The sequence below is a fragment of the Haemaphysalis longicornis genome, unplaced genomic scaffold, assembly GCF_048455015.1.
Source record: "Haemaphysalis longicornis isolate Haplotype H1 unplaced genomic scaffold, Haemaphysalis longicornis Haplotype H1 scaffold_3, whole genome shotgun sequence".
In the NCBI taxonomy this organism is placed as follows: Eukaryota; Metazoa; Arthropoda; class Arachnida; order Ixodida; family Ixodidae; genus Haemaphysalis; species Haemaphysalis longicornis.
Genome location: NW_027526335.1, coordinates 12686158 through 12711540, shown reverse-complemented (window position 1 = coordinate 12711540; position 25383 = coordinate 12686158). Strand labels below are relative to the sequence as shown.

Genomic DNA, 25383 nt, shown 5'->3' with positions numbered 1-25383 from the left:
AGTGTGCTTGATGCTATAAAACGTTTGTTCCGGAATGTTCCTTGTATAGGATACAGCTTCACCTGATTCGGGACAACGCAGCCACATTTCAATTACACAGAATGCCCTTGCCTTCATCTACAACCCTCACGAGGGTATTGTTCGTCCAAATAGGCTAAAATTAGACTAGTCAATGTGAGTTTGATTGAGTTTTCACTTTCCTAAACAGGGTTTCTTAAAAAGGCAGTGGAGGTTTTGGCCTTAGGCTGCCTAAAGAATACTCGCATTTCTTCATTAAGGCCGGGTTTAGACTGTTGTCGCAACTGTCGTAATGTCTTTAAATAATGACGTCAGTTGACGTCTCAGCCAACCGAACTGCGTGAAACGCCGTATATTTACGTTCATAGCGCACTCTATGCTGACACGTCGGTAGTCTAACATGGCATAAGCTCTTTTTTATGGACGTCTTAGCAGCTGATTAGGGCACCTGGCCCTTAATGTTTCCAGCACTATACTGTTTTTAATAAATAATTTATTTCATCATTTCATTATAAATAAATAAAGAACGCTTCAAACGTAAGCACTTGATTATTACTTGATATTTTTTGTATTCCAGTAGCCTGGCTTAATTCACACTAGCCGTGAGTTGTCAGCTCACGAGAAGAAATGCTTGTATTTTTGTCGTATTTTCGCTAGCTACGTTCATTAAAATAAATGCAAAGATTTGTGACAAAAAGTGAAGTGCACTTACCCTAGTAATCCTTCAAGCATAAAAAAGCACAATGAGACAGCCATGATTATTCAGCACATCGTGTTATTTTCTACCGCTGTGTTCCCAGCAGCGGTCGCATCGTCAAGAAGATATTTGTAAAAGACGCATGCTGTCTAGTTGTCCGAAACAGACGACACGTAGAAAAGAACACACGGGACGGCGCGCCGTCCTGTGTGTTCTTTTCTCCGTGTCGTCTTTTTCGCCCTCATTAACAGAATGTATCACCAACTCACCCAACTTTGAATTTTGTTATATCTAGTTGTGCAGCAACAATAAGCTATGACCTACGCACAACACACAACATTTGGCCCCCTCAACAAGGCAGTGAGGCTGACTACTTCGTCCCGGTAATTACGACACAGCGTCAACTGCCTGAATTGTACTCTCCGTCAAACTTAACACACTCGCTGCGAACCGCAATGAACGTAATCCGTCGTATATAATCGAATATTTCCACTTTTAACTGTGACCCGTGCCAGCAGCTACAGACTGCTTCCCTTTTTTCTTTTTTGTGCGCCTCCTGCCTCACGAAGTCTACCGCTGTCGACGGCCCATTGATCAGACCTCGTGAGAATTGCCGAGGCTGCGCCCAGTAATTCGGTCTGACTGCAACGTTCCCCGAAACACCACCCGGGGCTACAGCGTTGTCCCTGAGTGTGTCCGAACACTAGGTAGGTTCGAAGTTTCAACATGCATGCTTCTTGTTGATCGCCGACACGCTAGCATTTGGCTGTGATCGCACTGTAAGTTTTAGCCGACAATTGCACTTGTTTGGAAAGGTACAGCTACCTGAATTAACCAGCGAGGCAGTACATACACCACTGCACGTTGAACCTGCCTTAATGGCGACGTCCTAATGAAAACTTGCAAATTATTTTCCTCACCGTCCCCAGTCCCATATTAATTACATATGTGTGATGTACTTGAGGGTCACGGCAGCTGCGTCCATCACTGGCGCACCAGTGAGTTCGTGACGGATCACAAAGCTGACCCAACAGCAGACGCGTTTGTGAACCCCATGTAATTTCTGAAATTTCTTCCTTGGTTGATTTTGGGGCCGGCTAGTCATACGGACAAGAACACAGGCTAAAGTTTCGGCGCTCACCTAGCCCAAGACAGACTATCGTATCCAATCACCATGCTCGCAGGCCATTTCGGCACCCCCTATTTTGCTTACTAGCCGTGTGGCTGCCCTCATGGGTCCCAGGTTTTTTTGTAGTGTGTCTTTATTTCACTTTTGTCATTGGTAGCGGTGGAAGTTTGCAAGAGAACTCTTCTTAGGAGCCCAAAATTTAGGCCTTGAGGGGTAGTTGATGCCCACATCCTTGTTCGTCATTTCACTCGCTAATTCGAGGCCGTCCATGTCACTAACACAGGATTGATGAAGGGCAGCTATTGCAAAGAAGGCTGCTGACCGACACTATGACTGCTCGAGAAAGCTGTGTAACTCATGACTCGTCGTCATATAGTATGTGACAGTGTTTTCTGTGCTTTTTCTTGTTGTTTTTTCAGGGGCGGCAGAAAATTTGGGTGTGCTTTTTTTAGAGCGAGAAGTAAAGTGCCCAGCATAATATTGCCGCATAGTGAGCCACGCAATCGCGAATCAAATTTACAGCGAGCTCAGTTATCTGAAAAATATCCGTCGAGCTCCAAGCTCCTATCGAGCAGCACTCAAAAACAACCTGATTTGTTTATTTTCCCCAGTTAAACAAGCAATTCGGGTCTGTATACCATTTACAAACAAACATGACATGTTTACAAAGCAACTCGCAGAGTGAACGAAGCACCCGTTTTAGTCTTGGCCAACAGAAGCCGATTTTAAGTAATGCACTCGGTCTAGTATAACAGCGCGTTCGCTTCATCCCTTGCCTCGCAAGACGAGGACCTACGCTGTTGCATTGCATCAGAGTCCGGAGAAGTCTACCATAAGAAAAACAAGTGCATGTGAGCAAACGGTAAATGTAAGCGGGCTCGACAAGTTACGAATAACATAAAGATAAAAAACACTCTGTAACTTGCAGTAGTATTTGTTGTTATTTTCAGGATTGCCTATAAGTTTTGTTTGCTAATACAGGTAACAAATGTTTTGTCACAAAAATAGGTTGGTGTCTCCATCGAAACAACACTTACAAAAATAACAGATGATCGGTACTTGCTGATGCAACATACGCGTCATCCAGATATACCCTTCGATATCAGCGTTAAGTCAACTCGGTGTAATAATAATTAGGAGCGAAGAGCAGGATAAAAAATGGCTGGTGATTACGATACTTCCCGATCCGAAATTTGAGCGCAGCGTGAACTGCCGTCTTCTCGGCGACGGCTCATAGCTGCAGCGTCTCAGGGAGCGATCCCCTAATCAGCGAACGCACGATGGCGCTCTGTACTCTGGCTTTCTCTCGCAGCGCTTCACCCCCGCCGAGCATGTCTCGCGCGGCCTCGGCATACCAACCTCCCTCTCACACTTTCGCCATACTTTCCTCCTCCGCTTTCCTGTTCGCTCTATCCTGTCTGTCCTCGGTGTCCTGTTCATTCGCTCGGTTACAACGCATACCGCCTTCCCCCTCGCACTTTCGCCACACTTTCCTTTTCTTTCCTGCTAGCTTTATCTCGTCTACCTTCGGTGTCCTCTTCGTTCCCTCGGGTACAACGAGGCCGGAGGGGGGCGTTTAAGAGCTACGCTCTAAAATGACATTGTACAAAATATTCGGCTGGGGCAAATTTTATTGAGAACAAGCCCTTCAGTGCTCCAAATATTCAGATTTCATTCTTCTACATTCACTAATTTAAGTAAGACACACGCGATGCTGATTCTTCATGAATTTGGTAAGAATGTATAATTTCATCAATGTCGTAGCTTAAAAGAAGGAAAGCGTAAGTACATTCTGAAGAATTTTCTGTTTTTGTGTCTGTTCGTTGCACGCGCATGACGCAATTCCTTCACCATTTTGTCAGCGACGGCCGCTATTGTATTTCCTTTCTCAACTTCCTCCTTCGTTCTGCTCTTCCCCTCCATGCATAAGCACGAAATGTAAATGCAAACCCTGAAGAAGCGCTATGATACTTTTCTGACGGATTGATGGTCCTGTTATTCGGGTTTCGCTGTCATACCACGCCCACTAAACGTAAGCGCATAAGGCCTTGAAGTTACTAAGAAGCGTTACACGCCGACTTCTCCAACCTATAGTTGTCGATATTTCCGCAAAGGAATCTACCCGTGGCGAACGGCACGCATATTGGAAGGCAACGAGTTGATAAGATAAAATCGTCTTTTTAAAACTAACTTATTCTTACCTTCATCTGGATCTGTCTCGTCCACATATATCATAGTAGGCTTGACACTGCGGAAAAGAACAAGAAATGCATCAATCAATGCGTATACAAACTTGTAAGTTGCATCATTTTCAATATAAACCATGTTTCATGGACCTTTTACCACATGTTTTTTTCTGTAGAGAGAGAGAGAGAACATCTTTATTGGCCGGCTAAATTAGTCGCAGATACCAGCCTCCTGTAGGGGAGGCTGTACTGGCCGCTTTTCCCCACTCCTGCCATAGCTCTATTTATGGGCTGCAATATGTACAATAAAATCAATAAATAAACTGCAGTTATGAAAAAAATAAATGACGTGGTTTAAGAGCTGGTTTTTATTATTTTGCTAAAGAAAAGACTAAATGCTTCTTTTATTGCTTTCGTTTCACTTGTTTTTTTGTTCGTAGTACTCTATGTTCACAGCTCTTTATATTATTTCTGATAAAACTCACGAGACAATTTATCTGGGGTGCATAACGGGGAAATTGCCGCGACAAATGTTTCATGGTGTTTCTTTTGCCTTAACAGAAGCGCGTATCTCATCCCAAGAAAATATTTTTAATGGCCATCCGAGCAGCTATCAACTGTAAGTTTAATGATATCATTAGAGCTCATAACTACCGCGGTGAATTTAACAGTTTTCTTTATTTAACCCTCGTTAAGTTGCAGCTGCTGGGCGGCTTATCTGTAGACGTATCCCCTGTGATGCAGCCTCTTCGCTCGAGGCGTAAAATCGGAAGAACAAGTGACGCTTTCAAAATCTACAGGATTGTCGTGAATATAATTTGGATGCTACACAAATACCGTAATCTCGTTTTATTCCGCAATTTCCTGGCGCATCTTATAGGCAGCTCAGGATTCCCCTTTTTTTTTAATTATGCACTGAGAACACTTCATGGACATGAATGGCATCGAACTAAAGCGAGCAGAGTATCACCGAAATCACACCCATGTGCAACATCCCAATTAGCTTATCGCAGCTCCGTTTCTATGACCGGTAAAAAATTCCACAAATGTAAAGTAGTTCTATGACACCATCGCTGCCGCTCTAAAGTGTTTCCAGGGGCGTTCCACCCTTCAAAAACTATACAGCACTTTGACGATTTCGGCAAAAAGCGGGACACACAAATTGTTTGCACCCGCCGCGGTGGCTGAGTGGCTAAGGCATGGCGCTGCTGAGCATGAGGTCGCGGGTTCGATTCCCCACCCCGGCAGCCGCTTTTCTGATGGAGGCGAAAAGCAAAAATGCCCGTGTGTACAAGATTTCGGCGCACATTAACGATCCCCAGGTGTTCAAAATTAATCCGGAGCCCTCCACTACGGCGCGCTTCATCGCCTGCGTTGCGCCGGCGCGTTAAACCCCACAATTCATCAATCAATCAACAAATTGTTTGCAAATTTCAACCAATGGGTGCATATGCATATATTTGTATTCAAATGACGCGCGTTTCCGCCCACCCAGCTCCAGAGTTTTTACGTCGAGGTCTGCATGAGTAGCAAGTAAGAAGCCTTATACCAAAGCAGGAGGTCTCTAGGTCAAGTGAGGGAAGGTGGTGTATAACGTAGGGTGTGTTTAGAGTCGTGGGCATCATGACATTTGTGGCATTCTAGAAAGTGAGCCTTGTGCGTCCCTTGGGCGGGCGAGATGCATCTTGCGACCCCGAGCCGGAGAGCGGGAAAGGGAACAGATTCCCGGCTCTATAGTGAGCGGGGTATACCACCTTGGGTAGAGTAGCGCGTAGTGAGAGAGAGCGCGTGTGTGTCCGCTGTATGGACTCTAGTATGATGAGGGGGCGCTAAGAGGAGGGGAGCAAGTGTACAGCGGGCGAACTTTGGACAATGCAATATGGTGAAGATCGGCCAGGGTGGAGGATGAACAGTGCGGAAATCAAGGTGAGAGTGGTGACATGTACCATTTACGGAAGGTCTCTCTGGGATACAGCTGGCGTTTGCAAATTACTTATTAACAAGGTAATTAGGCTGACTTAGTGATCTAGAAACAGCGGATAAAAAACGTCTTGGTTTAGGTTTTCGAGACTGTCCTCCTTCTACCTTTTTTTTTCCTTTTTATAGCGTATGAATTTTTCCACTGGCGCGATCCAGACGTGACAGTGAGCCCGGAGGGGAAGCGGCAAAATTTAAGGGCCCCCAGTGCAGTCGCTGCCTGCATTGCAGGACATCAGTTCTCGTTTCCAGGCGGCTGATCGATGTGAAGCTCGATTCAGTTAGATTTCAAGACCGAAAGTTGGTGAATTTTGTTGTCGAGCGGGTTGGTTGATGTCGGGTTTTTAGACTTTGCATAGCGCTCTCCGGAAGAGTTGGCGAGGATGCGAATTTGGAACAGTACGGATGAGGGGGAGTCTAGCATGAGAAAGTCCATGTTGTGGATGGTCGCATGCAGTTCCGGTCAGAGGATGATAACTTGTAGTACATGGCGGGCTCACTTATATTGGATGCCAGTGGGATCAGTAGAGATCAACACGATGCCCACTAGTAATGTGGCGAAGCTCGAGCCGGTGTAGATGCCGATTTATGAATTTTTTTGTTGTTGCGCTGGGCGGTGATGTGGGCAGCGTGGAAAAGATGGACGTTACGTGGGCCGGATGAGTGGACGTCGAATCCGAGACGGACGGGTGGAATCAGGGTGCGAGAGGCGGTGGAATGTCGCGGCCGGAGATTTTCCAACCCGATGATGGAAACACCGTAATGTGTGAGCGGTCGTTTCTGAAGGGATCGATTGATTTGCTCTTTCCTGCAACCTCTGGAATGGTCATCATCATCATTATCATCATCATCAACATCCTATTTGGATTCACTGCAGGACGAAGACCTCCCATATTGACCTCCACCCGTTTCTGTCCATTCCTTGCCTCCGAATTTTCTTATTTCATCCCTCCATCGAGTTAATGGCCTTCCCCTTCTTCTAGTACCGTCTGTGGGTGTCCATTCTGTTGTCCTTGTGGTCCACCTGTTGTCCGTTCGTCGTACCACATGGCCAGCCCAAGTCCATTTCTTTTTCTTACCCTGGACTATGATATCATCTATCCGAGTTTGCTCCCTAATCCAGGTAGCTCGTTTTCTGTCTCTAAGCGTTACTCCTAACATTATTCTCTCCATGGCACGTTGAGCGGACCTAAGCTTGCTTTTTAATTGTTTAGTAAGTCGCCAAGTTTCCGCTCCGTATGTCATCATTGGCAGGACGCATTGGTTGAATACCTTCATTTTTAGGAATAGAGGCATCTTACTTTTCATTATTTGCGAGTGCTTGCCGAATGCACCCCATCCCAGTCCTATTCTCCGCCTGATTTCTTTCTCGTGGTTTGGGTCCGCATTGACCATCTGGCCAAGGTAGTTATATTCTTGTACTTGTCCCAGTTTTCATCTCCTAGTCTAAAAAAGGCGCGTTCAGCATGTTCATTTATCATCACTTTAGCTTTATTCATGTTTATCTTTAGCCCCACAGCGAAGCTCTGTGATTTTAGTTCCTCAATCGTGTTTTGGAGTTGCTCTGCAGATTCATTGAGCAAGGCAATGTCATCTGCAAACCTTAAATGGCTCAAGTATTCTTCCGTTTGTCCGTAAGCCTAAATTTTCCCAGTCAAGCCTCCTGAATACACTCTCCAGACATACTGTGGACAATTTTGGTGAGATGGTATCGCCTTGTCACACTCCCCTTCGGATCGGGAATATATCACTTTGCTTGTGAAGTGTAATTCTGCCGGTGCATTCCTCATATATGTCGTCTAGGAGTCGTAGGTAGGTCTTCTCTATTCCTTGGTCCTTTAAGGCATTCATCACTGCGGCGGTGCTTACTGAATCGAACGCTTTTTCATAGTCTATAAATATCATTTGAAGTGGTTTATTATACTCTGCGCATTTTTTATTACTTGGTTTATGAGATAAATGTGATCCATTGTAGAGTATCCTTTTCTGAACCCAGCCTGTTCCCTCGGTTGTCGGAAGTCTAGGCTGGTGGTTATGCGGCTAAGTATTATCTTGGTAAATAGCTTGTATACAACCGACAGAAGGCTGATGGTTCTGTAGTTCTAAGATCTTTGTTATCTCCCTTCTTGTGAATTAAAAATATGTTGGCGTTTTTCCAGGCTTTTGGTACTTTTAAAGTCTTTAAACATACTGAGAATAGTTCAGCAAGCCTTTCTAGAATTATATCTCCACCCTCTTATAGAAGGTCTAGGATTATGCCGTCGTCGCCTGCAGCTTTCCCTTTTTTCATGCCCTTGAGTGCCTTTTCTACTTCCTCTTTCGTTACTGGTGGAACATCGGAAGCAACGCTTGTACGCTCGGTACTTTTTGTCACTCCAGCGTCGCTGGCGTATAGCGTGGTGCAGAACCGTTCTGCGATTTTTATTATCTCTTCCATATCGTGTGTAACGTTGCCCTGTTCATCTCTGAATGCGTACATTCTGTCTCTGCCAATAGCATGCTTCCTCCTTGCTGCCTTCAAGTTTTCTCCTCTTTCTAAAGTTTCCTCGATGGCCGCCATGTTGTACGCACGAATGTCATTTGTTTTACTTTTGTTTATTAATTGCGACAGCTCCGCTAGTTCAGTTTTATCCACCGTACTTGACAATATCATCTTCTTCCGCTGCAAAATAAGTTCCTTTGTTTGCCTAGTTAGTTTTTCCGTTTGCTTCCTACATGCTGCTTCTCCAGTAGCCGCTGCTGACTCCGTTATTGCTGTTAATAGGTTATCATTTAGAGTGTCCACACTGTCCTCGTTCTGACCGTCTAGAAGTGCGAACCTGTTCTGAAGGGTTACTTTAAATTCATGCGTCCTGTCTCTTACTGACCTGACGTTGGGCTTCTTACTTTTTACGAGCTTCCTTCTTTATTTTTAGGGATTTAGCCTAATTTGCACCTTACTATCCCATGATCACTGCACCGAATCTTGCTTAGTACCTCCACGTCTTGCACAGTACCTGGGTTGTCACTCAGAATGAAGTCAATTTCGTTTTTTGTAATGGACTTCTCCTAATCCATTTCCTACTTTTGCGTTTTCGGAAGAATGTGTTCAGTATTTTGAGGTTATTTCTCTCTGCAAATCCAATCAGTGTGTCACCTCGGCTGTTGCGAGTGTCTATTCCAAAATTCCCCACTGATTTTTCTCCTACTCCCTTTGCACCTACTTTTGAGTTAAAATCTCCCATTACAATTGTGAACTGCGTGGTTTCCTTATTCATTGCTGACTCGATGTCTTCGTAGAAACTATCTACGGCCTCGTCCTCGTACCTAGCTGTTGGCGCATACGCTTGTATTATCTCTAACCTTTACCGCTTGGTAAGCTTGATCATAACTACTCTGGCCCTTTCGTTAACACTGAAGAATTATTCCGCGTTTCCTGCTATTTCCCTGTTGATCAAAAATCCTATCCAGTGTTCCTTCTTTTCGTGAGGCCCCCGATAGCACAGAATAGGCCCGTTAGTCAGTTCTATGCAGCCTTCTCCTGTTCTTCTAACCTCTTAGCCCAATAATATGCCACTTAACGTCTTTGAGTTCCTCTAGTAGTAAAGCTAAGCTACCCTCGCTAGAGAGCGGTCGTGCGTTGAACGTTGCCAAGTTCAAGTTCCATAGGCGGCTGGAATGACCTTAGGCGTAAAAACCGTCTTCGTGCGCGTAAACGTACGTCCACTGTGGCAGACTGGTGTTGGATACAAGAATAGTTATGGAGGAAGCGACGTAAGATTCGGAAGTTTGTTAACACAATCAGCCAAAGTTGATTGTATTCTTGTCGGAAACAGCGCATTGAGTGACGCGGTAATTCCTGTAGTTTGTGTACCATTCTGAATTTCGAAAACCCTGACATGTCGCTGCGAAGTAACGTCTCCTTTTGTTAGTCGCCCATCATTGTTCCCTTTAAAAATGAATAAAGCCACAGTACTTCTGAGAGCAGAAATTTTCGCAAAATGCATGTTGCCACGGACTATTTGAGAGGTGACCATGGAAAGGCGCATGAAGTTCCAGGCAGTTGTTTAGTGACATAAAGCAGATGAATGAAGCGCTGCAATCGTCCGCTCAAAAAAGTACGGTTGTACCCAAATGGGTTCTTTAAGGCTGATTGAATGTACAGCAGATTCTATTCTCGAGCTGGACGATTCCTTCACTACCGCCTGTTTCCAAAGACAGCCATTGCCATTCTCAAATGCTATAGTTAGCCCGCCGTGATTGGATAAACGGTGGCCTGAACGCTGGCAAGATAAATTCCTCTTCTGTATGCGCTATTCGTTTGGGCAAACGTTCGGTTGTCCTCACAGCAATTTCGGGAAGAGCATCACCGTTTCGCTGGCAGTAAACGAATGGTGGTCCAGCCGAACATGAAGCTATAGTGTAGAGAACATGGCATTGGCCTACGCAAAGCTTCATTACATTACGAGTACCAGGAACGCGCTATCGTTTTAGCCCGAGGCGGACAGGTGTTCGGTAGAGGGAGTTTGCAACGATATGATGTTGCAACTCAATACCCCATTATCAAAGTATCACTCATCGACGGGGGCTTAGGAGTACCGACAGGCCGAGCGAGGGAAGGCTTTTGTTTTGCCGGTACGGGGATGCGGTGTTTTTTATTGGACCCTCATCTAAGTGTACTTTTAAGAACTTCGGAAGGTCATTCTTTTGACCAAGTGTGCTGCAGAGGGTATGTCGAAAGGTGTTAGAGAGTGGTTGTAAGTAATTGTTGGTCTTGCATTTGCTACGCATGCTCACCACCATTGAGTGAGGCTTGCTAGCGGAGCGTTACTACTGTGGGAAGCAACGAGCCCGTATCACAAAACCGGAGAATGGATTACTTACAGTGAGTGTGTCAGATTAAGTAGCAATTACTGGATTAAACAATATAATAGCGGTGTCAATTTCAGATTTAAGAGGATTTGGCAGTTCATTGTGAAGAATAATGTTTCTGTAAAGCCCAGTAAATTTTCTGTAAAGACTGCTTAGAACAATTTTTTTTACCATGAAAAAAAAAACAAGGGTGGGAAATGGTGAAAGAGATTATCCAGTCCTTGGTGAGGCCAAACGTGCCCACGAGAACACAAGTGCGGTGTCTTCCTGATCATAGAACGAGCTGGTTGCGTATATAGAATGGTTCATTACAAACATAAAAATTGTTGAACTGCACGCTGTTGACGAAAGTTGTGCCTCAAACTGGTGCTTTTGCAGAGCCACCAAAAACGGGAGAGTAGTTTTGGTCAGAGTATTCAAACTTTTTGGGAAGCTCGGCACCAATTTTTGGTCCATGCTACGTCCATTAGAAAAACTCGACAACAATTTTTACTTTACGTGCGTAAAAATGGAAGCACCGAAACCAAGTCCTAGTAAATCAGTTGCTAAGAATCTATTATGTCTTTTTAATTGTCAACGTTATCAGGTTATCGGTAGGGAGACTACTTCTAGTATTTATTGGAAAGAATATCAAGCTCCTATTTTAAATTTTTATTTTATCTTTGTCCCAACATTTACATACACACTGATGTAGACAGACCGCCATCAATGGTAACCACGGCTATGATGGAGGTCGAATGGACAGGAGCCGCCTGCGAGGGCTCGAGACAGTGGGCTCCATCCATTGTCAGTCCCAGACCGTTAGCGAACTGTGCTGGTCTGGTAAATACAGGAAGCCAAATGCTTGCTTCATTATTTTATGCTGACTTTACATAAACCTTCTCCCCCATTCGCTTGTGCATGACCCCCCCTCCCTTCCCGCTTTCGAGCACACCAGCGTCGTATGTGCAACCGAACTCAAGACGGTTTATTTGGACGGCACTTCAAGGACTCCGGAAGCATGGTATCTACACGAGCCCGTGTGGGCGTCCAGGCCTTTCCTAAACTGCGCCTGGGGCTTCAATAATAACGTACAAAATTTTCCAAATACAAACAAAAAATAACGTAGACTGAACGAAAATATTTCGCAACTGTTTACTTCCGCCGCCTCCCCAATGCGATTGTTAATTGGTAAGCGTTGACCGCTTTCGGGGATTGGAAGCTGGTCAGTTCAGCCTACGTAATAGCTCAAGGTAAAAAAAGTAAAACGGCCGTGGTATGTGCACTTATTAGCCAGCCCCTAACTTAGCAAAGGCAATGTTAGTCCGAAGCGCTGAAAATTAGCTACTCCCGGACACAGCTCCAGGGTTATTTCTATTCTTTAGAATTAAAGCCATTATAGGCTACAAGTCACGCAGGGATGCTCTCAGGTCGAATAAAATATCCAATAGGTAAATTCAATCCGGATAACTGCCGCCCCACTAATACGTGTGGCTGGCGAAAACTACGGTACTCATAATCACATGACGTGTCGTGCCAGGAAGCGTCCGCCAAAGCGTTTATGAACAAAAACTTGAGGTCACGGCGTAATTAGGGGGCTGATCCCGCGAACAGTCGCCCTACCCCCGACAAGGCCGGTGCACCTGCAATCTAGCTTTAAACGCTCGTTTCGAATGATGTTTACTCCCGCAGACTCATCCAGGCTAACGCAAAAAGGACAACTTGGCGAAAACATGTTCGTAAAGGGGCCCTGCAACACTGCCGATAAACACTTTCACTCTTTCCTTCGTGCCTGGAGGCACTGCGAAAGCTGTAGTTGTCGCGAACACACAGCGAAACAGGGTGATTTGCTCGTGGCTGCTCTCCTAGCGGTTTCCTCTAAGCAGGCCGGATGTCGAATGCGTTCATTGCTACAACTGCAAGGAGGCCGCCCAATAGCAGCGACATCACTCGAATGACTCATTCGAGCTTGCAAAACACGCCAAAACCAAAAAAAAAAGAGGGGGGAAATTTTCGAAAGTTGCAAAGTTATCTGATGGGAGTGGAACAGTAAGTTTATGCAGAAATACCTTGTGATGCCATATTCCAAGTATCGAACGCACTTGCTGAATACGTTCTCAAAGCATTTCAGATTTAGAACAAAGTCGAAAAAACTGGCGCAGCATGCACTACTGGTGCAAGGCTGTCAAAACATCAGAGCTGGCGGCCCCTCTCTCTTCGTCGAAGACACGGCACTGCTCCTCAGATGAATTTCCGAACTTGTCGCTGAAAGTTCTCCCTGACTGGCAGGCCCGTATCGTTTTGTGTGCACCTTTTCACAGCTCTCCTGAAGTGTACCACGTTAGCGCGCGCTATAACCCGCGGCAACCAGCTTGGCGAAGTCGGCGTCTGTGCTACTCACTTCAGGCGCGAACGCACGTGAACTGGCGAGTAGAACAGCACGCGAAAGATCACCCCACGAACGCTGGGCAGAGGGTTCTCGAAGGTCGAGCTGGCCGACGCCGGGCGCTCCTCACGAGGCGCACGCTCACGCGCGCTCGGTCTTTTTTCTCGGTATTTTTAACGCTATACGGTGGAACTTAAAGCTTAAACAGCTCTGCTGTTAGAAGTATTGCAGGCTCTCTTTTAAACTGACTTCGCGCAGTCGGCGTGTATGCGCCACGCCCAGCAGTAATGTAAAGCATCAAATTCGTCGTAACATACACCCCCGGTGCACATTTACCAGCATCCCGCTTAACCCACGTGGCCCCTTTTGTTGCCTCCCAGACGCAGGGTTGGGGAAATTGGTGGAATGGGGAGATGCGGGGAGGAAAATTTTGTTGAAGTGGAGGACTGCGGCGCAGTCAGTGAGCGCTGTTCGCTATGTCCCCTGGCGGCACTCCCGCGCTAGTACCTAGCGGTTTACAAGTAATGAAATGTTTATAATCGATTAAACTTTAATGTGATATTCAACGCTTCAATTACTTTCTTTAAGAAGTAATAATACTTGTAATTCAATTACTCTTTCCTGTAATCGATTGCTAATAAATCATTGCAAAATTTCTCCACGAAGAAATGTTCTTAAAACTCGCGGAAGCGGAGCTGCGCTTTGAAATTTGACACGGTAGCGTGCACTACTAAAATAATCTCTGACAAAAATTTGACGTACGTACGCGCAGGCCCAACTTTTCGGAGTCGATTCACCGGTGGTCACGCTATTTATGCTACGCTATATGTACATTTATGCTCTACGGTAACAGAGTTTTAGTTAACCGTTTTTCACGGCTCACGGTCCGCTCCGATAGCAAGTGGGAGCGCCATTGCGCATGCGTGGGGCGCTTGGCCACGAACGGCATTAGCGCCGGTTGCGCTGAGCCTGCCGCCGATACCGTAGCGGACCTTCGAAAGCGGTTAGCTAAAACTCTCTAATAAAACAGTTATATGTTAAGTAGCATAGCAAGTAATCAATTACTTTAGGTGACTCTTTGGTTATTTTTGCGCTGTAATCGCAACTGTAATCGGTAACTTTTGCAGTGAAGCAATTGTAATTGTAATAGCTTACTTTTTCAGTATTGTGTGCAAGCCTGGGATCGATGCGCGCTCGTCGGATGGTTCACTAGATGTGCGGCTGTTGTGCTCGCGAAGAAAACACGCTATCAGCACGCTTATCGTTCCTTCCACTGCACAGTGCCCGTCAAGCAGACTGGAGCTCGCTGTTCGCTCCCTCGCGCATCGTAATCGGCTTCTCTACGCACCACCTCTGCCCGACGCTGCTTAAGTTCGTTCGTCACACGTTTATCTAGCGCTAAGTCTCCAATGTTCTCTCAAGGGTCCTGACCTAACGCAATCAGGAAGAAGTTCTTGGCACAGGTATTATCAACTCTGGCTGGCGACCTCGTGAGGTCTACTTCAGCGTCAAACGGACGCGATGTATCAAATGGACGCATAGGCAGTGATGTGCTGATTAGGCGATGTCCGAGTAATTGCCATAAAACTCAGCCTACGACTTTGAAGTTTTTATTCGAGCTCAGGTTCACAGAAAATCAGTGGTTTTCGTTTCATTTTTCCGATGTACAATTCGATTCATTGGTTTTTAATCTCATGACGAAATTAAGCACGTTTTTCACACACACCCCTTGTAGAAGTTCATTGCAAATTTTGCCATTTTTTCCCAAGATACCTTGATTAACTTTAAGCTTCAAACTAAAGATGTTGTATCCCCGAGTATAATACATGTATCTGATACTTCCTTATTTTCGTTCTTGTTTGCGTTCATCTACTCTTAGATATACTGTTTTGGTTAAACAGTGCTATCGATGGCATAGACAGGACGGTAAGCCGACACACGTAAAAGTCATCCAAGTTTCTTAAGCATTTAGCAAGTTACTTCTATAGCTGTACCTAGCAAACATTAGTACCTAACACCTAGCCGGGAAGGCGTCCGCTTCATAAAAAAGGTTGAAGTTAAGATGAGTCGAGCTGGTCTACGTGAACTTAAGGTGAGGCAAAAGTTAGGAATCCATTATTCGGCCTCTGTAATTCATCCGCGAACCAAGACGTCCTTTCTCCGAACAGGACGTTGCTAGTTGCCATTTGAAGATAATATAGACCTTCCATCAGTCTAATGGCAATAAAATAAACTTCCACCCAGTGGAGATACACTACACTCTATCAAGCTATTATTTCGAATTAACCTTTATATGGTGTAGCTTCCCAGTAAAGCTTGCGTTCATCACATAACCGACCCCTCACCGGGGCATTGTTCTGAAATTCGGTATGAGCCACAACACCGCTGCATACCGTAAAGATGAAAAGGGTCCAGATTTTCTACTGGCCCAGCTTTCTACCTTAGAAAAGGGAAACAATCAGGAAATCCTTCGCGTCCTGTAGCGCTCTGGGCACAAGGAACCGGGTGCAGACCCAAGAGAGGAAGCTACCTTGGCGCACTCGTTACCCCGCTCGATCCGGGGGACTCCAGCAACACACTTGGAACTGCGTACGAGGAGCAAAAGTAGCAGCGCTGACAGTAGAGAAGCGGGTTTTTGCTGCTCCTCTTTCCTTTGTTACGTGAAGCGAAAAGGGGCCACAAAAGAACGCGGTTTGGGCGCAAAACACTGCTGATAAACGAGCTGCCGGGTCTTGGACGCTTTCCCGTGGCACGAGTTGTTGATGCACTCCTTTGCGCGTTTCCCCCCTGCCCGTTTCTTTCTTTATTTCTTTCTACGCTGCTGCTGCGATGGCTTTTCCTTCCCGTGCCACGGCCGCCGCCACTTCTGTTGCTGTTGATGCTTGTGCCTTGATTTACCCGAGGCATGGCCATTGTGCAACACAGAAAGCTACATCAACGCCCACTGCCTCCCTCCCTTTGGTGCCTTGAACCTGACACCGAGGCTACCGGTTGGAGCAGGTGACAAGATTCCTACCGCACCATGTTCGTGACGTGTCCCCTACGCCAGCGACGCCGGCAGAATTCAAAACAGGGCGCATTAACAGCGCCGCCTCGTCATCCGCTCTGCTTTGCCAGTACTGGCGTCCCATAGGGGCAGAAAACAGCTCGCTGCATTGTGTCCACTTCAGAAGCACCCTCTTCTTGCCCGACGTTTTCTGTTCCTTACCAACTCGCCCAAGTTTCTGCGAACACGCTCCCACCAAATCTCCTCAGCGTTCCTACTTCTAATTCCCGAACTCCGTTGCTTTATTACATCGAAGAAACCCAATAAACACCACACGAACGACAGTTCCCGACGCTTGCACCCGAGGATATGCTAACGGCACCTAGATAGCAAGGTCGGGGGCATTCTAAGCGGCTATGTTGTTGCCTCGGGATTAGAAGCTGATAAAACAATGAAGTGCCCAGAGTACGAAAAAAATCATACTCCCGTGTCCGGCGAAGCAACAGTATTACTACACGTTACGTCGAAGATGACGGCTTCGCAGAGAATTCATGAATCATGCTTATATCCATATCAATAATGATATCAGCAAAGACAAGCTGTGTCGGATGCAAACGTGGGTAGGGTTTTTTTTTTTTGTTTTTTTTTTTATTCGGTGGCCTATATGCAGTCATTCAAGAGGCTCACAAAAATAGCTTCGGAGCCTTCTATTGGACCCATCGGGCCTTCATCGCGTCCCTTTGCTTCACTTTGAACCCGCATCGGGAGGTCATTATACTTGCCTCACAGTGCGAGGTGTTCACCAACCGCGTGACCAGTGCGTGGCGCATTTGCCGTACATCGCCTCTTCGTGTGGTGAATGCACGCTCTGCGGAGCCATAAGTGGCCATACTGTAGCATACTGCGGCCTAGGTACTAGTAAACGTAGGATCAGCCCACAGTATTTGGTTAGCAACCACAGTCCAGTTTTAGCCCGGAAAGCAGGCTGTCTTTATATCTAACGTACTGTGAGGTTTTAACTCTACAAATAAAGGTGTTCCGCAAAGATTTTCACTCGGCTCAATCTAATTTTTAAACTATATTAACGATTTTCCAACCTGCGTTACCAGCAGTGAATTGTTTCTTTACGCTGATGACACTACCGTATTATAGTCTCGTACGTCATTTGCTACCGTTACATCTAACGACGGCAACCATTTTAACATTCTACTTCGGTGTCGTAAAAACAGCCTACACATCAACGCAACTAAAACAATGTCGTGGTTTTCCGTTCATACCAGAAGCCGTTCGCTTGAAACCCAATAATCATGTCGAACATTTATGCCATTCCTGATGCTCCCTATTGCTCGTGTTTCCTATTGCTCGTTTTTTGTCGTTATTCTTGGTTACAATTTAAAGTATACCAACCCCATGGTCCAAGTGAAACGGAAAGCTGCCTTTGGCATCCGCATCTTAAGAAAAGCGCACCCATACTTTTAAAACAACATTGTATTTCCCTTTAGTTTACAATTTGGTTACAGCCATCTTGCCTACTGCACCACCTCCTGGGTAACACATACACAAATGACCTGATGCCTAAGCAACATCTACGAAGCCGCTACATTCTTATCATTATCTTCAGTCCGCTCCTCTCACCCCCCCCCCCCCCCCCGAAATTCAGAGCAGCTAGCCAGAGTGCTTCCCCAGGACGACCCTTTTTTCATTGAAAGTTGACAGAATCTTGAGATGGATAAGCACCTTTCGATATGCCTAGCAGAGCGCAACACGAGCTAACACCGCAAAGACAGGAACCTAGCCCCTTCTGACATTGATCTACAAGTTCAAATCTTTTATCAGCCTCTCAATTGTACACAAATAAGCTTTTAACACCTAAAACAGTTCAGGCAGAAGCCATTTTTGTAGACTTGAGCAAAGCATTCGATCTTGGTAATCATGGCTAACTAATTCCCAAGCTAGAAACAATTTGTCTCGCCGAATTTCCGATGAACTGGGTTTCTTCATATGTAACTAACCGCCATCAATTTCTTAGCATTGATTCGATGACTTGTACACCACTACCATAAAATTCGGGTGTTCCTCGGGGAAGTGTGTTGGGGCATCTGTTTGTAATTTACATCGATGACGTTGCTACCGTAGTAGCACAGCAAGTTCCAATTAAAATGTTTGCCGATGACTGTGTGTTATTCAGTGCAATTGTTTGTGAAGAAGACCAAGACCAACTAATATATAATCTTCATAATATTCGGTCATTGTAGGATCAATCGGATATGAAGCGAAATGCGGACAAAACTGTAATAATGAGAATAACCAACAAACGTAAAAGCCTGTCCTTCACGTATACCTATCCCTCCCGACGTATAATGGAAGTTAATGAACATCAATATCCTGTGGTAACACCGACACATACCCTCTCTTGGAATAACAATGTGTCGAACCTATGTGCATCAGCATTTCGTAAGCTTTGTCTTCTCCGGCACAAGCTAAAGGGTGCTCCGGCAGATACTAAACTTCTAGCCAATACTACCGTCATCAGACCCCGACTTGAATATGCATGCACAGTTTGAAACCCCCGTACTAAATTAAATATACAGGCATTGGAAAGGATCCACCGAAAAGCGATACGTTTCCTCACTTCTAAATGTGCAATCGACTCGCCCGCAAATTTAGTGATTCCACTTGGCATTCAGAACCTCGAAAAACATTGCAAAGTTGTCGGACTTCAGTTCCTTTTCAAGACATATAGCAGACAGTACCAACAACGTATGGTGACACGGCTAACAGGACAGCGACATGAAAGATAGCTGAGTGCGGCCAGAGCTACAGGGGCCTTGGAATAGAGGCACCTCTCCTCCTCAAACAAACGACATCCTTTCCTAACCAGTGTAAAATAAAGTTATTCCTCCTCCTCATCATCATCCCACCTTATAATGCCAGAACTAACATTTCTTTTAAATATTCTTCCTTCACACGTACGGTAACGGACTGGAACAACTTGCTGTTGTCTTCTTTAGAGTCTACTGATCATCAGCAGCAGCTGCAGCAGCCTATCTACGCGTACTGCAGGGCAAAGGCCTCTCCCATTAATCTCCAATTATCCCGGTCCCGTGCTAACTGCTTCCAATTTATCCCAACAAACTTCTTGATCTCATCTGCCCGTCTAATCTGCCGCCCCCTGCCACGCTTGCCTTCTCTAGGGATACACTCTGTTACGGTTATATTGTCTTAGCATTCATGCATGCCCTGCCCACGCTCATTTCTTCGTAATTTCTAGTCATACTATATATCTAATATAGTGATGTTTTCTCGATTAGCGGTTGCTTGATCTATTTACTGAGTTGTCTTCATGCCTCCTTGTTTTCATATTTGACATTTTATGTTTGTTATAATTTGCGGCTACATTTATATGCTGTGTTTAGCTCGTGTTATATACTTTCTATTGCCCCTCCTGCTTAGGCCCAACCTGAGCATGCAGCATCTACTAAATAAAACAAAAAATAAAGCTCATGGATCTCTTGTGCAAGCGGCGAGAAAAGGGCTATAGACATGTGCGTAAGAGAATCATCCAGAATCTACTGATTATAGCTTATGAACATATTAAATATAATATTACAAACCATCAATCCTTGGCAAACTGGCCTGGTCTGACGTAGAATTGACGAATGAAAGCAGTTTAGCGTACAAAAGAACTGTTGACCAGTGAAGAAGTGCTGCACCGACGATATCATGTGCCTGGGGACTCGACAGTCTAGGTTTGGCGAGCAATATTCAGTATTGAATGCTGTCGTATGTCTTTGCAGTGTCTAGTGTGACGAAAAAAGCAGGTTTACCCATTTCTACGGGAAAACGGGTTCGGAGTCTCTGCGAGTGAACTTGGGTGACAAAATGGAGCAGCCTGAAGGAAATCCTATATGGGCTCAGTATATGTTTCCGTACAAATAGGGAAGTAAACGACACAATTCTAGCCAATAAATTTAGCTAAGTATTGAGACAGACAGACAGACAGACAGACAGACAGACAGACAGACAGACAGACAGACAGACAGACAGACAGACAGACAGACAGACAGACAGACAGACAGACAGACAGACAGACAGACAGACAGACAGACAGACAGATTTTCACGATTAGGCAGCCCAAGACTCGTTCTTCAAACATGCAACAGGATGCACTATCGAAACACGTTCCATAGCGCAGTGCCGACATCACAGGATGTCGGCACTGTGTCCATCACAGGACGGGTGTCCATCACAGGACACCTGTTCCTGCACTCAGAGCAGGTACGTGTGCGCATAGAGGTTCTCACTAGCTTTGGAAACTGGAGCTAGTGTTAACGCGATACTGCGAAAGCAGTCTATGTCTCCATGGGTGCCGCCATAGTGTGTAGTTCGGCCGGGAGTACGGCGTGGCGTAGCTGGCAACGGCTTTGTGGCCATGCAAATCATGTTCTTGTTACAAAATTGCTGCCAGAAGTGCCTTCATTTAAAATATTTAACTTTGTATAAAAAATGCCGTGTTAGAGTGCTTGGGCTGAGAAATCAATTTTGCGGTTAAAAAAAAAAAAAGGCGTCTCGAATTTGGCTCACGCTGCCAGATACAGCGGGCCATCCCCGATATATTCATAAAGTATTACATAATCCAGAATAGATGCTGTTTTCTTTGTTTTATGGCAATGGTTAGGCGAAACCAAATTATTTAGGTTGTCTAAACGGCGTTCTTGCTTTCTCTCGATACTTTGTCATTATCGCCTGCTACGGTCTTTGCCAGGCGAAGCAGATGCAACAGCTAGAGATGCAAGATTGATGTCTTCGTGTTGTATTTATTTGTTTTACCCAAGCAGATATAAATAAACCCAGAGGAAAAGCCTCTTACCGCAAGTAAGTCTTCAAACACGCGCGCAAAGCGTTATGAAATTGTCTGAATGCTTTCAATGGCAAATAAATCCGGGCTTGTCGAGTATGTTGCGTCATTGCGCCTGTCTGAGGCAGCGCATGCTTCAGCACATGCAGCAACCGCAACAAGCGACGAGAAAATTGAAACTTCATGGATACAGCTAACGTAACTGAATAAAGGTTTTTATCGTAGCTTATTTAGTGACGCTAGGTACAGCAAACGGATAGTCTGAGCGACAGCGAAGCGAGCGGCAGCGACGAGCGGCGACGACGGAGGGCATTAGCGGCAGTGTATTAATTGTTTCGCTTGTCGCTGTTGCGAGCACTATCTGTTCGCTGTACCCATAAGTGACGTTTTGCACATCGCTTGTCGCAGTCGCTGCATGCGATTACCCCTTCATCTTTAAGAAACCTCCCGGTAACGCGAGGTTTCTCGCTATTATTGGGACATAATCACGCTGTTATCACCCTGTTATTAAGACATATCTGCGATAGCCATTGAATGCCAGAAAGGGGCGTGGAGAAAACGAAAAAGCAAGCCGAAAACAGAACGAGCAAACTGTTTAGAGCCGACAAGCCCAATCCATAGCACTATGCACTAGCCACTTGCTGCCAACCCGATTCTCACAGTGCCCACAATTTTCATGGCGGCGTGCGATTGCACCGACAGTTTCCAACTGCAGGTAGTATTGAGAAACTTTATGCGTGTGCGTACTCGCACACTAACATGAAATAGTAACTACGGGCAAAGTTGCTTATGTGTGTACACGTGTCGTTGCCCGTGTGTTTTGCACGCGTCTGTGTGGTATGCCTGGATGTGCACACGTGCGTGTGGGTGCGTCTTTACGCGCGGGTGCGCCCGTGTGCGCCTTGTGTTCATACTAATCAGTGAGTGAGTGAGTGAGTGAGTGAGTGAGTGAGTGAGTGAGTGAGTGAGTGAGTGAGTTAGCGCTGTTTGCTGAGGTGGACTCAGCCTTGTATGAAAGTGCCGGCAACTTTTGCGCCTAAAAGACAATGCCATATCATAAACATAGAGAAGTCACCACTAACAACGAGTACTATAGCGCGTAAAGAACCCAGACGACATACACCTGTCAAAATTGAAAATACCCTTTTAAATATGACATCATTCTTTCAAGCGTGGGAGTGCGTGTAACTCTGCATCTCCGAGTGCATGCTTGTGTGCGTTTGTATTCATCCGCACGTACATGTTCCTGAGTGTTTGTGCTTGCGTTTCTTAAATCGCGATAATGTTTCTTTTAGCATTAGAACGGAATACGTTAGACGCAAAAATTCTGTTCCCTATTTATGGCATTTCCTCGTCCCCGCTCAAGTTGCCGTCCACTTAAATTCAATTCAATTCAATTCAGGTGTATTTTCCCAGAATCAACTGGACGAATTCCTGGGTAAAAGCTGCTTGAACAGCTTGACAAAGGCCAGCAAGCCGTTACAAGGCATAGCAGACAAGGTACATAAACACAGCTGGAATAAGACACATTTTCGCTTAAGTAAATATAATTATAATTCATTATAAATATGCTTAATTAAATATAAATATGATTAAATTAAATATAATTACAACAAAACTACCTCTGCTGAAAACCTAACAGGCTAAGTATGCTCCAAATTTTCATCATGCTTGAAATACAGCAAAGAAAATATTGTTCGATAAAAACGTAAGAAGACTGTATGCGTCTTGACAAACGTCTATTCTGCGGCACAGCAATAAAAGTGTCACAACAACCTATTTAGAATGTTGAACTTCAGCTTGTAAATGTGTACTAACCTTCTTATGCACATAAAAAAATTGAAAATAATCTTGCAATGTACACACTATTGTGTTTGTGAGCGCAATTTCTAAACCATTCCGTCCAAAAGTTAGCGTGAAATCCCTGCTTTGAAGCTGTGGTGGACTGAACAGTTCAGTGGTGAAGGCGATGCTCTTCTGCTGACAAGAGCTTGTACTTGGTACTTTCACCGCGAATAGAAGCGCATGGGCACGCTGACGCAATTATCTTTGTGCAACTAAACATTCAGCACTGTTAATAAAAAGTACTTGTCAACAATAACTCCTTTTAATGCTAGTTATGTGTAACAGTTATAGCTGTCGTCGCCCATCCGGCAGCAAGCGTTAAAAAACGCAGAAAAAGAGTCTACTCCTTAAGAAACATCAAAGGTTTGATACGAGGGTGTGGTCGTTCAAGGCATAAACGTCTATCACCCCACTTCGTGCTACACATATGCTTTCTCATCATGCAACTTAAAGCTGCTATATTTGTGACACCCGTCTTGATGCGAAAAAAGTACCATTGTCATTCTCGGGTATTTTATATCGCTTAAGTCCAAGCCCAACAAATCTTACACATAAGCAATCTCTTTAACAGACTGTGAGCCTTGAAGTGCATACTTCCTCCCATAGTCGCCTCTTAATCATCAATCAAACCAGCAACCCTGCGTGGTTTCTTGACATTTCTAGCCAAATTTTTACCAGCCACATAGACGCTGCTGAAAAAGACAGCATGTGGGTTTCGCAGCTTTATAAGGAACCGAGAGACTATCTAAATTTGCAGATGTCCGCAGATAATGAAATCCTGCGACCTAAAAATTTGTTCTTTCGTGTTTTCATGCAAACCTAAAGCAATGAAGCGCTTTATGCGCACTGTGCTATGTAAGATGAGCTTCCTGTTTCTGTATCCGTCTTCATGCGCGTCTATGTTATCCTTGCCCCACATCTGCCTTAGCACAGAATACCATCGGCAGCAATAAAGGTATGAGCTTGAGTTTTGGTTCGTTCATGTAACAACAGCAGGACTCGCGGCGTTAACCCGCATGCATATAATAAATTTTCGAAGTGGGAACGTTGTATATGTTACCAATGTAATTGCGTACTTACATGTTAAATAGTTTTCACTGTACTGACAACAATATATCGGTTAATGCAGACATCAGTTTCAACTCATACTGTAATATCCGAGACATAATATCCCGACATCCATTACTTGTTGCCAGATGAACCTGCACAAATGCGTAGGATACAACCTGGAGGAAATGGTTCATTACCTGCGCAGTAGTTTCAACCAAGCAATCCGTTTCCTTTGCGTGCCACCTCAGTCTGCGCCTATAATCAATGCTCCAATCGCACACTGAGGTATCGAGCAGCTAAAAGTCAAACCGAGGGTGGCACAGGTAATTGTTTGCAGGATATAGTAGCTCCCTTCAAGTGTCACCGGGTCAAGTGGTTGAGACTATGCAAGTGCCTCATTTCGGGGTATGAACAGGAACAAATTAAAAACAGAAAGAGACCTCTCGGCATCATAGGGCCAATTAACTACTGGCATGAGTTCGGAGGCCGAACATGCATGCTGCTAACAGGGGTCGGGCAAAGCTCACGTTGGATGCTTGCGCAAGAAGCGACGACGACGACGAGCGATGAAAGTTGCGCCAGAGGCCTCGGGGCTTTCACTCCAGTGTGCGTATCCAGTTCTGCGCTGACGATAACGCTTCGCACAAGCTCACAGCAGCCGACACACCAGGTAGTGGGCTCGGAGTACCAACCGTTGGCGTCCACCACGCGAGTCTCGGTCCTCTCACCCCGCTCTCCCGCAAGTGCCACCGGAGTTGCGCCGATCGCCGCTTGAGGGCGGGAGCGCGGAAACAGAGCTCGGGGCTGCGCGTCCCCGGAGGGGCAGGCGCTCTACTTTCACAAGCGCAACGTTGATGCTGTTGCGGAAACAAGCAACCACCTGCAGCTTTGTGCTGAAGAAAAATTACGAAAATCTATGGTACCACCGGCAACTGCAAGTATTACACACTCGCACACACACCCACACACACGCGCGAGCAAGCAAGCAAGCAAGCACGCACAAACGTATATGGAACACTTAAGTGGCCATTCAACGCGGCTCCAATGTTTCGGCAAAAGTCACTTGTCGTCGTCAAGGGACGACCACAGCTTTCGTGTTTCAGATTCATGTTTCTATGTAAGGCGGAAACGCGTTGCTTGTTCCCTTTCTGTCATCTCCCAACAGAAAAATGGAGCCCGGTAAGTGAACAAGCTCCCAAATTTTAATCTTCAAGGCAGCCTTATCCCGGTTCCAACATTACAAGTGACTTGTCTTCGTCAGGACCTTACGCAGAAAAATTCCTGTCCGTACCATCAACACCCTAACGAACACCAGTTACGTGAAACGATAGCCCCGTACTTGCAACTAAACGGCAAAAAGAAAGAAAGAAAGAAAGACCTTGTATCGTCAAGAAAAATTCTATTCCTAGCTTTTTCGGGCA

General features: G+C 45.4%; 1 protein-coding gene across 2 annotated transcripts in view; it reads right to left on the bottom strand.

Moving 5' to 3' along the window:
• Nucleotides 1–24705, bottom strand: part of LOC144173990 (myosin light chain kinase, smooth muscle-like) — a 49955-nt gene extending 25250 nt beyond the window's left edge. The window contains exons 1-2 of one of the 2 annotated variants that reach the window (XM_077702385.1): nt 24490–24705; nt 4046–4092 (exon numbers count right to left, since the gene is read on the bottom strand). In XM_077702385.1, the coding sequence (XP_077558511.1) occupies nt 4046–4079 (34 nt within the window). In that variant the 5' untranslated portion in view covers nt 4080–4092; nt 24490–24705. The remainder of the gene's footprint in view (nt 1–4045; nt 4093–24489) is intronic. The other variant, XM_077702386.1, reaches the window with a different exon arrangement.
• Nucleotides 24706–25383: the final 678 nt, after the last annotated feature.